This window comes from Sminthopsis crassicaudata, chromosome 4 (genome assembly GCF_048593235.1).
Source record: "Sminthopsis crassicaudata isolate SCR6 chromosome 4, ASM4859323v1, whole genome shotgun sequence".
In the NCBI taxonomy this organism is placed as follows: Eukaryota; Metazoa; Chordata; class Mammalia; order Dasyuromorphia; family Dasyuridae; genus Sminthopsis; species Sminthopsis crassicaudata.
The window spans coordinates 420176679-420191344 of NC_133620.1; the positions used below are offsets into that span (position 1 = coordinate 420176679).

Genomic DNA, 14666 nt, shown 5'->3' on the forward strand with positions numbered 1-14666 from the left:
ATTCCCACTCACATACCAAAACTATTGTATGGAAAACAAAATGTACTTCAGATAGTCAGTCAGTCAATAAACATTTATTCAGCACATTCTATGTGCCAGGAAGTGTTTTAAGTGCTAGACATACAAGAAGAAGAAAAAGATTATGAGTTGTAGAACAGGTGACATTCTTTAGTAAAGGAAATGTCCTCATTGGGAGTACTTTACATAGATAAAATCACAAATCTGGATTAAAAAAAAAGAACAGAGTTCTGTGCTAGGCAGTGGAGATATAAATGAAAAAAAAAATTAAATAGCTTTTCCCATCAAGGCTATTATATGTCACTGGGTTCACAGAGAAGTAAATACAAAAGACAAATGAAATAATGCAATATAATTTCATTAAGGAAAAAAAAAGACTAACAGTTTTAAATGTTCTCAATATTCAGTAAAAATATTTCAAGGTGACTTTATAGGGAAGATGCATATATCTCCCCTATAAATATGTGTCACTATATAGATATACACACACAAACACACACACATATATATATAACATCTACATATATAAAATGCATACATACAGGCATATGCAATTTAAACTGAAAGACGTAAATGTTCAGTTTTTAATTACACAGTAGAATTCTGGCAGGATGCCTAACACATAATGCTGCTTAATTATCATAGCCCTGGAACAGCACACACTGTCAATATTGTGATGATCACCTCTATTTAGTAAATAGGTCACAATTCATTTGCAGTTGCAGCAAAGAATTTGCATGTCAGACACTTCCATTTATCTACTAACTCCTTTGTGGAAAAAGCTCCAGAAAATCCCGCTTGCATCATCAGATATTAGATTTGAACTATCCTATAATTTAGCAGTTATGAAAACAAAAGGAGCTCACCTATTTGAAATCTATAGACAGAGATGCAAGCAAAAGACTGTGTTGTGTCTTCCATATAATTTGCATTTCTCAACCATAATGAACAGATCAAAATGATAATTTATCACCAGCTTTGAAGTTCCCATATGGAATATGGTTTTCATAGGAGGTCATTTTATTATATCTTCATTAGACAACCATGTGTTCATATTATATTGAAATGAGAATAGATAGTAATCAGGAGCCTTAAAAATAACTATATTATATTTTAATGTACATAGTGGGAAATATAGAACCACGAAACATTTTATTTTGTATACTTGCTGGATATTAAGTTTTAAAATATTCATATTTGAATATTAAAATGATTATAAATATGATATAAATTATGAGTATATAACAATGAAAAATCACTTGTGTCCCAAGTGGGAAAAGAAAATAGGAAGGAAAAATGGAGACTCTAATATCAAATATAGGATTTCTAAATGATTACCTCATTTTCAGATTTCATTGTTTGAAAAAAAAAAGAGCATAAGCTCTTTGAGGGCAGGATCTATTTTTAATTTTGTCTTTTTTTCTATAGCATCTACTATGCATTGCAATTTTAACAAATATATATATATATATATATATATATATTTAATGATTTCTTAAAGTGAATATTACATGTACATTACAGAATTGAAGAAAAATTTCTGAAATATAGTATACCTTTACTTTTTTTAAATCCTGAAATATAAGACACAGAACATGATAAATTTAGGGCTAGGAAAGACCATAGATAACAAGATGGTCCAACCTTCCTTTTGTTATTTTCTTCAGTTAAAGAAAATGAAGTCTAGAATCACAAGAGTAGCATGGGACAGCTGGGAATTCAACATAAATACTCTAAATTAAATTATAACACTCTTTGTGCTATACTACACAATATTTCCCCTGAAAATGTGAAGGCAAGATTCATATGAAATTATGAAAAATAACTACAGTATTTGACAGAAAGTACAAAGAAGTGAGAGAACTGAAGTAGACATTTGCTACCTTGTGGAGAAGGTGGAACTTGAGCTAGATATATAAAATTTAGGCAGAATGAGAAGAAAAGAGTGAGAAGTCTAAGAAAACAAAGAAAATCTGAGCAAAGCCACAAAATCCTGGGGTATATTTTATCTATTTTACATAATTGGCATTTTGGGAAAAGAAGGATTATTCAAAAATAAAGAAGGAGAATAAGGAAGTGAGTAAATAAGTAATAAAACTATTTTCCTCTTCATTATATTGGTAGATACACAAGTGTCAAGTAATCATCAAGAGCTCTCCATTATAAGTGCTTTAGAATTGAAACAAAATCTCTCTATATAAGAATTGAGCTGATTGATTTCAGACTCTCCAATAATCCCTAAAACATTCATTCTTAGAAGAATTTCTGCTTCTAGGATAGAAGTTGTATTCAAAATATTCCCTTGAGTTCTTGACTATGGGATTATATTGTTGGGTATCATCCCAGCTTCAAAATTGTAGTCCATTATATTCTCCAAAATATGTCTTAAATAAGAAACAGTAAATGACAATGAATAACACATGTGGTATAAAATAAAGAGTTCTAGGTTTTGAATTAGAAGAACTGTTTCAATTCAAGATTTTCGACTTGTTACTTGTATAATCTTGAGCAATTTTCATAGCCTCTCTGACCTATAATTTTCTTATAAAACAATTTACATATCTACTAAACAATCTCCAAGTTTCCTTCCTAGCAATAATCTTCTGATTCTATTATAAACTTCATTGCTAAAACCTCCTCAGGCAATCTTTAAAATGAACTACAAATAAATCAAAATACACACACTAAATGTATAAGGAATAATGTTACCACATTGTCCTACAGCACTCAATAGCAAAGACATATCAAGGAAAAGCCAAAAAATGGGGATTTTAGCTTGGCACTATACACATAATGTTAATTCAGTATAATTTGGGAATAGATGGTATATGAGCAAGGAACAGAAGCACTTCTGTGACAATTGTACAGGGACACTTCATTGGAATACTTGATCATTCTTTTACACTATTTGTCTTTCTATTTCTTGTTCTATTTCTTACTCCCTCCATGTTTCTGATTCTTCCATTTATCCATCCACCTATGCACCAGTTTTTTGTCTGTCTATTAATCCGTCTAGCTGTTATAAAATATGCACATGAATAATCATTTGTATTACACATATGAAGTATATATTGTATATATGTACATATCACTTTGCATATCCATGCAAATATGTATGTATATGTACATATATAATATATATATATATATGTACACATATACATACTTGCAAAAAAGTTCCATAGCAGTATATGAAATTAAAATATACATGACGCTGGACATTTATAAAATAAAACACAACAAAAAATAAAATGAACAGAAAAATATATATACCTGCTACCTGGGATATTGGTTTTTGTAGTTAATCCATGAATTAGCTCTGAGCTTCTGCCACTTGGTTACCATAGTTACCAGCAGCAGCTTTCTACTTCCTTCTCACCTGTCCTCTAAGGTTTAATCTTCCTGGTATAATCTCTTGTATGTGTCAAGTCCTCATTTCTACCTTGGTTTCTTTTTCTGTCAGAACTTTTAGAAGAATTAACATTATTATTATTGTCTTTTTTCTTTATCATTTTAAAGTCATTTTAAACAAAACAAAGTAGACATTTATTGAACATTCTAAACAATACTGACTCTCATGACATAAGACCAAATACATAGCATTGCTCTTCAACTGTGTATAGAAGCTTAAAGAAAATCATAAAACTTTTCTTCTAATTTTGGTATTTTCACCATTTAAGAGATCATTTTAATGATATTATTTGATTCAATTTAGCAAACATTTATGAAATAGACATTAAGTGTACTGCAGATAACTTTGCTAGTTGATAAGTATAAAAATAAAAAAAATGAAATTTTCCTTTTAGTCAAGGAAGCAATACTGTGCAGACTACTCAGAAACACACACACACACACACACACACACACACACACACACATACTCTCTCTCTCTCTCTCACTCCCACAAGTTGCAGCATCATCTTAGAAAACTTAGAATAAAACATCAAGAAAATGATGTAATGAGATTGCTCTCTTAACTATGGTGCTCCTTCACTTAGTCTACTGGTTTTCAAACATTTTTGTCTCAGACTCCCTTAACTTTCTTAAAAATTATTGAGAATCCCAAAAAGCTTTTATAGATGTGTATTAAATATAACAATATTTACCACACTAAAAGTTAACATTTATAACTTTTAACATATTTATTAATTCATTAAAACATACTTACATGGGGCAGCTAGGTGGCGCAGTAGATAGAGCACCAGCCTTGAATTCAGGAGGACCCAAGTTCAAATGTGGTCTCAGACACTTAACATTTCCTAGTTGTGTGACCATGGGCAAGTCACTTAACCCCAGCCTCAAAAAACAAAAACAAAACAAAAACAAAAAAAAAAAAATACATGTCAACACAAATAAAATTTTATTGAAAAATAACTATTCTTTTAAAACAAAAGAAAATAGTAAGATGGCCTAGTTTACACATCTTTTTATATCTGGCTTAATAGAAGACAAATAGATGGATTTTCAAGTACGCTTTCGGATTCTGTTATAATATGTTTTCTTTGAAGAAAGTCTGGCCTTATAATTGTGAAAGGGAGGGAAATAACATTTTAATATTTTCATGAAAATATTTAGAAAACTCTAAAGGTATATACTTTGAGACGCAGGCCATATAATGATAGCATTGGCTGTTTTTGAGTGAAAACTTGAAAGAACTACACCTTCCAGGGAGTTTTGTTAGCTAAATCTAGAATTGTTCTTTTGATTTGACTTATTTTTCCCCTTTTATCAAGGACATAATTTAGCTTTTCCACAAAATAATAGATGTAGAGGTAAAAGTGATCTGAAAAACTGTTTTGGTGCAGTTTTTTTTTTAACTCCACCCTTTTATCTTATAGATCATGAAATTGAACTCTAGTAAGGACAAGTAATTTGTTCATACATGGCTCTTTTCTTTTTTTTTTTTTTTTATTCATTTTTCCAAATTATCCCCTCCCTTCCTCCACTCCCTCCCCCCGATGGCAGGTAATCCCATACATTTTACATGTGTTCCAATATAACCTAGATACAATATATGTGTGTAAATACCATTTTCTTGTTGCACATTAATTATTAGCTTCCAAAGGTATAAGTAACCTGGGTAGATAGACAGTAGTGCTAACAATTTACATTCACTTCCCAGTGTTCCTTCTCTGGGTATAGTTATTTCTGTCCATCATTGATCAACTGGAAGTGAGTTGGATCTTCTTTATGTTGAAGATTTCCACTTCCATCAGAATACATCCTCATACAGTATTGTTGTTGAAGTGTATAGTGATTTTCTGGTTCTGCTCATTTCACTCAGCATCAGTTCATGCAAGTCTCTCCAAGCCTCTCTGTATTCCTCCTGCTGGTCATTTCTTACAGAGCAATAATATTCCATAACCTTCATATACCACAATTTACCCAACCATTCTCCAATTGATGGACATCCATTCAACTTCCAGTTTCTAGCTACAACAAAAAGAGCTACCACAAACATTTTGGCACATACAGGTCCCTTTCCACTCTTTAGTATTTCTTTGGGATATAATCCCAATAACATCAATGCTGGGTCAAAGGGTATGCACAGTTTGACAACTTTTTGGGCATAGTTCCAAATTGCTCTCCAGAATGGCTGGATTCTTTCACAACTCCACCAACAATGTATCAGTGTCCCAGTTTTCCAACATCCCCTCCAACATTCATCATTATTTGTCCCTGTCATTTAAGCCAATCTGACAGGTGTGTAGTGGTATCTCAGAGTTGTCTTAATTTGCATTTCTCTGATCAGTAGTGATTTGGAACACTCTTTCATATGAGTGGAAATAGTTTCAATTTCATCTTCTGAAAATTGTCTGTTCATATCCCTTGACCATTTATCAATTGGAGAATGGTTTGGTTTCCTATAAATCAGGGTCAGTTCTCTATATATTTTGGAAATGAGACCTTTGTCAGAACCTTTACTTTTAAAAATATTTTCCCAATTTGTTACTTCCCTTCTAATCTTGTTTGCATTAGTATTGTTTGTACAGAAACTTTTTAGTTTGATGTAATCAAAATCTTCTATTTTGTGATCAATAATGATATCTAATTCTCTTCTGGTCATAAATTCCCTCCTCCTCCACAGGTCTGAGAGGTAGACTATCCTATGTTCCTCTAATCTATTTATGATCTCATTCTTTATGCCTAAATCATGGACCCATTTTGATCTTATCTTGGTATATGGTGTTAAGTGTGGGTCCATATCTAATTTCGGCCATACTAATTTCCAGTTTTCCCAACAGTTTCTTCCGAATAATGAATTTTTGTCCCTAATGTTGGTATCTTTGGGTTTGTCAAAGATTAGATTGCTATAGATGTACCCTTTTTTGTCCTTTGTATCTAATCTGTTCCACTGATCTACCGTTCTATTTCTTAGCCAGTACCAAATGGTTTTGGTGACTGCTGCTATATAATATAACTTTAGATCAGGTACACTTAGACCACCTTCCTCTGACTTTTTTTTCATTAGTTCCCTTGCAATTCTTGACCTTTTATTCTTCCATATGAATTTTGTTGTTATTTTTTCTAGGTCATTAAAATAGTTTCTTGGGAGTCTGATTGGTATAGCACTAAATAAATAAATTAGTTTGGGGAGTATTGTCATCTTTATTATATTGGCTCGGCCTATCCAAGAGCATTGGATGTCTTTCCAATTATTTAAATCTGACTTTATTTCTGTGGCAAGTGTTTTGTAATTTTTCTCATATAATTCCTGACTATTCTTTGGTAGATGGATTCCCAAATACTTTATACTCTCAACATTTGTTTGGAATGGAATTTCTCTTTGTATCTCTTGCTGTTGCATTTTGTTGGTGATATATAAGAATGCTGAGGATTTATGTGGATTTATTTTGTATCCTGCCACTTTGCTAAAATTCTGAATTATTTCTAATAGCTTTTTAGCAGAGTCTTTGGGGTTCTCTAAGTATACCATCATGTCATCTGCAAAGAGTGATAGTTTGATCTCCTCATTTCCTACTCTAATTCCTTGAATCTCTTTCTCGGCTCTTATTGCCGAGGCTAGCGTTTCTAGTACTATATTGAATAGTAATGGTGATAGTGGGCAACCTTGTTTCACTCTTGATCTTACTGGGAAAGGTTGCAGTTTATTTCTATTGCATATTATGCTTACTGACGGTCTTAAATATATGCTCCTGATTATTCTAAGGAATAATCCATTTATTCCTATACTCTCAAGAGTTTTTAGTAGGAATATGGCTCTTTTCAATGAAATGATTTAGTCCAGTTCCAAAGGTCTTGTGATGAAGAGAGCCATATGTACCCAGAGAGAGGACTGCGGGGACTGAAAATTGATCCCGACGTAGTATTTTCACTCTTTTTGTTGTTTCTTTTTCTTCTTATTTTTTTCCTTTTTGATCTGATTTTTTTGTGGGTGTAACACAATAATTGTGTAAATATGCATAGAATAATTGCACATTTAACATATATTGGATTGCTTACCACATTTAAGATATATTGGATTGCTTACCATCTAAGGGATGGAGACTTGGGGGAAGGGAGGGAAAATTTGGAACACAAGCTTTTGCAAGGATGAATGTTGAAAATTATTCACTTACATGCTTTGAAAATAAAAAAAAAAAAAGCTTTAATAAAAAAGTGATTTGTCCATAGTCACACAAGTATATAGACTGGATGTATACTTTTAGTTAAGGAATAGTGATCTGGGATCTTACCTTGAATATTGGTTCCCTAGACCAATAAATTTAGGGGAGCAAATATAATTCTATCATTCTCCTTCTTCCTTTTGTGCTTTCACTCTGAAATGAATCAGTTTTCCTTGGGAAGGAAGAAGGAAAAAAACTATAGATGTATATTCTTATCTCCCTGACAGTCACATTAGAGAAATCTTTATATAAGGACTTAAACCCTACCTGGACCAAAAACTAAACAACATACATATACCCTGCTACATGAAAAACCAGATCTGACTCATGAACAACATTAAAAAGGGAACATAGTATTGGTTGGCTCCATAGGGCAATGGCGCTTTATTATCTTGTCCTTGCTTTGAAACAGTAGACAAATACTCATATACTTAAAGAACTAAAAGTGAAATGAGGGACTTTTTCTTTTTGTATTGAGGGGAAAAAAAGAAAAGGTAGAACCTATTTCTCTTCCTCCCTCTATAAAAAAGCAAAAACGACACTTGCTTTTATTTGAATCTAGCTTGTAGATGAGAGAAGATCCAAAAGAAACTTAAGTTCAAAGAAGATATACGAGATTTTAAATACTGAGTTTTTGAATATTTACTGTTGAAATACAATTAATATATTTTGGAAACATAGGCAGGGACTTTTGATGTAATTCATCTGAATAGAGATCTATCCATCTAGTCATTTCTACCTTTCTGTAATTTGTTTGTATGTTAATCAAAACTCAGAAGTTGAGAGGGTATAGAGAATCACCAAAGGAGCAGGACAATAGGGGACTAAAGGCTCTCTCTTATGGTAATAAAGTGAATTTTAATATATACACTTTTGTGTTTGAAGTAGCTGAACTCAAGTATATGGTATGAAGCATTTTTAATAAAACCTTATCCAGTTTATTATTACTTGGCATCGTATTAATCTAACTGCCAGTATTATCTGACACACAAACATAGCCATACATGCCCAGTTGTATACATATGACTGGAAGAAGGCAATGAGTGGGCTCCTATATTGGGAGATATAAACAAAAATGAAATCACTGCCCTCATTTCACTGGGGTCAGTCAGGTGGTGCAGTGGATAGAGCACCAGCCTTGAAGTCAGGAGGACCTGAGTTGAAATCTATTGTAAGACACTTAACACTCCCTAGCTATGTGACCCTGGGCAAGTCACAACCCTAATTGCCTCAGCAAAAAATAAATAAATGAAATAAAATAGGCTACATGGTCAAATGGGACAGGAAGTGAGAGTTCTAATTTAATTCCCTCTTTTTCAGGTTTTCATAGAGAAATTTGGGAGTGCTATGTGCTTCAGAAATCCAGAGGAATTTTCATACTTCAAGATAAAACATAATCTCTATGTATGGAGCATAGAGAAAGAAACAGCAAACCATGACATTATCTATGCCAAAAAAATCTCAAATGGAATTATGAAGAATCCAATGTGATTGAAAAATGATTGAATGGGGGGCAGTTAGATAGCATAGTGGATTGAGCACCAGCCCTGAAGTCAGGAAGACCTGAGTTAAAATCTGTCTCAGACACTTAACACTTTCTAGCTGTGTGACCCTGGGCAAGTAACTTAACCCCAATTGCCTCAGCAGCAAAAAAAGAAAAAAGAAAGAAAAATGACTGAACATCAGTAGCAGAAGATCATATGTACCTTCTGTCATTGCATCTGACCTTGTGTCATTGGATCAATTAAGCTAAAGATAGAGGACAATCAAATCTTCCCTTCTTCCTAGCTAATGATAAGAACATCTTCTTAGTCACCAAGGTTTGAAAACTGTATATCATTTTTGATTTTTCATTCTTTCTCTCCCATAACCAATAAGTACTTTTCATATTGTTTTAACCTTTAAAATATCTCTTTTATGCATCTCCTTCTCTCTTTTGACATTGTCAATCTCCTGTTATAGGCCCTCACTACCTTAAGCCTGTACTCCTGAAATAGCCTGTTGGTAGATATTTTCTGAGTAAGGTCTCTCCCCAGTCAAATCCATCCTGCAGTCATTTATCAAAGTGATCATTCTAAAGTGAAGTTCTGAACATGGTAATCCTATGTTCCCATTCAATAAAGTCCAGTGGCTCCTAATCACCTCCAAGATCAAATCTTTTATTGCTTTTTAAAACTCTTAATGACCTTTTCTATCTTTCTTTTCCAGTCTTCTCAATCTTACTCCCCTCTCAGGACTTTATGATCTAATGACTCTTTTCCTATTATTGTTCCTCATTTAAGAAATTCCATCTCCCTACTCCATTCATTTTACTGGCTAGACCTCATGCCCAGAATTCTATCCTTCCTTCTCTCCTCATTAGATTAAAAAGTGAATGATATAGAGAAGGCAATCTAAAAATGATTGTTGACTTGATCCAATATATTTAGAATATACAGAAAATTCATATTTCAATATAATTGTTTGTATTTGTATATATGTGTATAAAAACTCCTCCCAAAGACTTACTCAAAGTATGTATTGAAGTAACTTTAGATTTCTAAAACCTTATTAGTAGAATTGTAGTTATGGTAGGCAACATTAAATAGGAAAAACTTGAGTATGGACTGGGTGTCAGACAATGCCCATTTTCAAAAAATCAAAATTACTGAAAGGAACTTCACAGAAGGGATGCCACCAGAATTTTTTTTTCCTGGCTACCAATAAAAATTTTGGAGTATTGGTGATGGGGAAGATAGTTACTATAAAGTTTCCAAATAATACAATAATTCTTAATATGTAATCTTTATCCAATAACCAATAAGCTGATGTACTTCTAGAGAAACTAATCACATCTATGTTGACAATTTAAAGAAATCTTTAAAAATTAAATTAATAATTTCTTCTTATATCCTCATTCATTTAAGAGAAACAAGTAAAACCCTCTTGTAACAAATATACACAGAAAAACAAAGCAAATTTCTACACAATTAATGTCCCCCCTACAAAAATGAATGTTGTATTCTGCATCTTGATTCTATTACCATTCTGCCATAAGTGAATAGCACAGTTCATTATTAGTCTTCTGGAATTATCATTGATCATTGCATTGATTAGAGTACTTAGGTCTCTCAGAGTTGTTTGTCTTTATAATTATGTTGTTATCATATATATTGTTCCTCTGGTTCAAGAAATGGCTGCTCTATTTAAAGTGGGATTGCTTTTTTCTATGGAGTGCTGAAAAAAGGATTTTTAAAACTATACTCAGCTTATATCTAAAGCAGATGATGAAAATCATACTAAAATGACATAATACAAATATTTTCCTTCTTGTTTTAAAAACCATGTATTAAGATTATTTTTAAACATTCTCTGATATGTAAAATGAAAAGTGACCTAATTTAGAAAACCTGAATCCTCATGGAAATTTTCTTTTATATTTCTTTTTTATATAAGTAATTTATTATATAGAGATTATTTGTTCTTGGAAGAGTTGAAAGAATTTATCTGTGAATCCAGATGGGTCAGCTATTTATTTTTTCAGGTACTTATTTTGAGATTATAATGTTATCCAAAAATGTTAAAATCAAATGGGACTCACTAATTCATAATAAGGATCTATATGGATGACATATTGACTTAGAATTGTATTTTTTTGTTGTTGTTAATATTTCCCAATAGCATTTTAATCTTGTTTGGTCTGACTTGGCAGTGTTTTCTAGATGCATATTTGACACCTCTGGTGTAGTTGATGGAAAGGTGGTCTCAGAATCAGGGAGAACAAAGTTTAGGTACTACTTTGGAACCTACTGGCTGCATGACCATGAACAGGCTACTCAACTTTTCTAGTTGCTAGGGCAACCCTTGAAGACTATAAATTGCAGGCCAGATGCTAATCTGTTTTGGTAGAAGGATTTCCTTTACTCAGAGCTCCCTATATCCATGCAATTACCACTTCATTGATTTAAAAAAAAAAAGTTGCTCTGATCAAAGCATAAATGGAACATAGTGCTCAATTCTAGCAACAGTTCTCATTAATTGGAAATCATTAAAGGGGGATTAACTAGGATAGTAATGGTAATTAAATTCTTAATATATGAAGATCATCTGAAACACTTGGGAGCTGGAGATTGAAAAGCCAGAGACTTTCCTGAGCTTTCCCAAATTCCCTCCAAAATAACAAAAAATAATTCTTCAAAAAGAAATTGGGAGTGGCAAAACCTACAAAAAGATAGAATGACAAAATTTTCTAAGCTAAGCCAACTTAAAAAGTTGGCAGAAAGGTCTGTCTCATTGGAGTAAGAGTAGAGAGTTATCCAACAAGGCAGAGTTCAGCAAGCCATCAGTAGAGCTTGAGGATAACTGAATTGGCAACAGTCACTTTGGGAGCTCTCAGCTCACAAATGGTAATGGGGTTGAACAACTGGTCAGAAAAAGATTACAAGGGATCCATTACTGGCCCTGGGTGCAGGTTTCTTGTGCATTGTCCAGGTCACAGGCCCAGGTTACAGTCCTAAGATGAGGAGAAACATTAGAACATTAGATCTTGAGGCTGTAGGGGAACAAGAACCCTGGTCACAATTTTAGAGAAAAAAAAGAATACTTGTGATTTCTTATAGAAAATCCTCAGGCCTGGGGAACAATGACCAGACCTCTCCTTATATTATAACCCTTTAGAAGAACTGAAAAGTTACAGAACTAGTTCTGAGTTGAAATACAAAATCTGATTTTCAAATACAAGATTCAAGATAAACATAAAAAATAAACAAGAAAGAAAAATCATAAGGGATTTAGTAAAATTAAAGTTAAACTGTTTACATTTCTAGATGTGAAGATGATACTTGTAATTCCTAAGAACATTCTCATTATTAGGATAGTTAGAAGACGTAGATATAAACAGACAGCACAGGTATGAGTTGACCGTGATGAGATGATATCTAAAACAAAGAAACAAATAAATAAAGAGATGAGAAACAGGGATGAATTGGGAGAAGGGGAAAGGAAGGAGATAATATACATGCTGAGGTACAGAAAACTTATCTAAGGGAAGTAGGAAAGTTAGCTAAGGCTATGGAAGAACTCCCAAAGGACTTTAAAAAACAAGAGAGAGAGAGCTTTCCCAGAAAGAGAGTGAGAGAGAGAGTAAAAATTAAGAAAAGACTTGAGAGGTGTGCAAAAGGAAATACAAAAAGTTAATGAGGAAAAGAATACCTTAAGCAAAATTGGCCAATTGGGAAAGGAGGTGCCTTTAAAAGCTCACTGAGGAAAATAATTTCTTAAAAATTAGAATTGAGTAAATGGAAGCTAATGACTTTATGAAAAATCAAAATACAATAAAGCAAAACTAAAAGAATGAAAAGAAAAAAAATTGAAATAACTCATTATATATATAAAAACAAAACAAAACAAAACAAAAAACCTGACCAGGAAAATTGATCCAGGAGAAATAAATTTTAAAGTTAGTGGTCCAGGGGCAGCTATGTGACTCAGGGGATAGGGCATGAACCCTAAAGTCAGGAGAACCTGAGTTCAAATGTGACCTCAGACACACTTCCTAATTGTGTGACTCTGGGCAAGTCACTTAATCTCAATTGCCTCAGGGGAAAAATTATTGGTCTACCTGAAAATCATGATAAAAAAAAAAAAAAAAAGATCCTGAACATCACTTTTCAAAAAGTTATTAAGGAAACCTGTCTTGATATTCTAGAACAAGAGAATAAAATAAAAATTGAAAGAATCCACCGATCACCTCCTGAAAGAAATCCCAAAATGAAAACCCTCAGGAATATTATAGCCAAATTCAGGAATTCTCAGGTCAAGGAGAAAACATTGCAAGCATTCAGAAACAATTCAAGTATAATAGAGTCACAGTCAGAATAACACAAAATTTAGCAGCTTCTTCATTAAAGAACTAGAGAGCTTGGAATATAATATTCTGGAGAGCAATGGAGTTAGGATTACAACCAAGAATCACCTACCCAACAAAACTGAGTATAATTCTTCAGAGGAAAAGGTGATCATTCAAAGAATTAGAGGATTTTCAATATTTGTGATGAAAAGACCAGAGTTGAAAATTTTCTATTTTCAAATAAAGGACTCTGGCTCTTTCTCTGTCATAGCTGAGTCAAGCAGGAGGCAGAGGCTCCCAGTGTTTTCGAGATTTAGCTTCAACCACGAACTGCTGCCATGGTCAAGGAAGACATTGCTGCTGGAGGTATAATGGATGTTAACACTATTCTACAAGAAGTGCTGAAGACCACACTCACCCACAATGGATTAACTTTTGGAATTTGTGAAGCTGCCAAAGCCTTGGACAAATGCCAAGTCCATTTTTGTGTTCTTGCTTCCAACTGTGATGAACCTATGTATGTAATGTTGGTTGAAACCCTGTGTGCTGAACACCAAATCAACTTGATTAAGTTTGATAACAAGAAGCTGAGTAAATGGATAGAACTCTATAAAATTGATAGAAGGGGAAAACCCCTTAAAACAGTTGGCTGTAGTTGTGTTGTTGTTAAGGATTATGGCAAGAAATTTCAGACCAAAGATATCAATGAAGAATATTTTAAAGCAACAAATGAGCAATTAAAATGGTCTTATTTGCAAAAATAAAGGACTCTGGAGAAGCATAAGGAGGTAATTGGGAAAGTGATATCATAAAGGACTTCATAAGGTTTATCTGTTTACATTCCTACTTGGGAAGATGATACTTGTAACTCATTAGAACTTTCTCATTATTATCACAGTTTGAAGTTAGACAGAAGGCATGGGTCTGAGTTGAATATGAAGGGATAATATATATTTTTTAAATGATGAGATTAAGGTGGGGGAGAGGAATATACTAGAAGAAGGGAAAGGGAAAGTGGAATGGTGTAAATTATCTACTATAATAAAGAGGTAAGAAAAATATTTTACAATAGAGGGGGAAAAGAGGAGTGAATGAACTTTACTCTCATTAGAATTGACTCAAAGAAGAAATAACATATATAGTCAATATGGGCATAGAAATCTCTCTAACCTTGCAGGAAAATACGAGGGAAG

General features: G+C 33.0%; 1 protein-coding gene across 1 annotated transcript; it reads left to right on the plus strand.

The window, feature by feature from the left end:
• Nucleotides 1–13811: 13811 nt before the first annotated feature.
• LOC141540919 (small ribosomal subunit protein eS12-like) lies at nucleotides 13812–14237 on the plus strand. The gene has a single exon (XM_074264890.1). It carries the CDS (start codon nucleotides 13812–13814, stop codon nucleotides 14235–14237), a length of 426 nt encoding a protein of 141 aa, XP_074120991.1.
• The last annotated feature ends 429 nt before the right edge of the window (nucleotides 14238–14666 follow it).

Coding starts and splice junctions, on each gene's coding strand:
- LOC141540919 (XM_074264890.1), top strand. CDS start 13,812: ATGGTCAAGGAAGACATTGCTGCTGGAGGTATAATGGATGTTAACACT.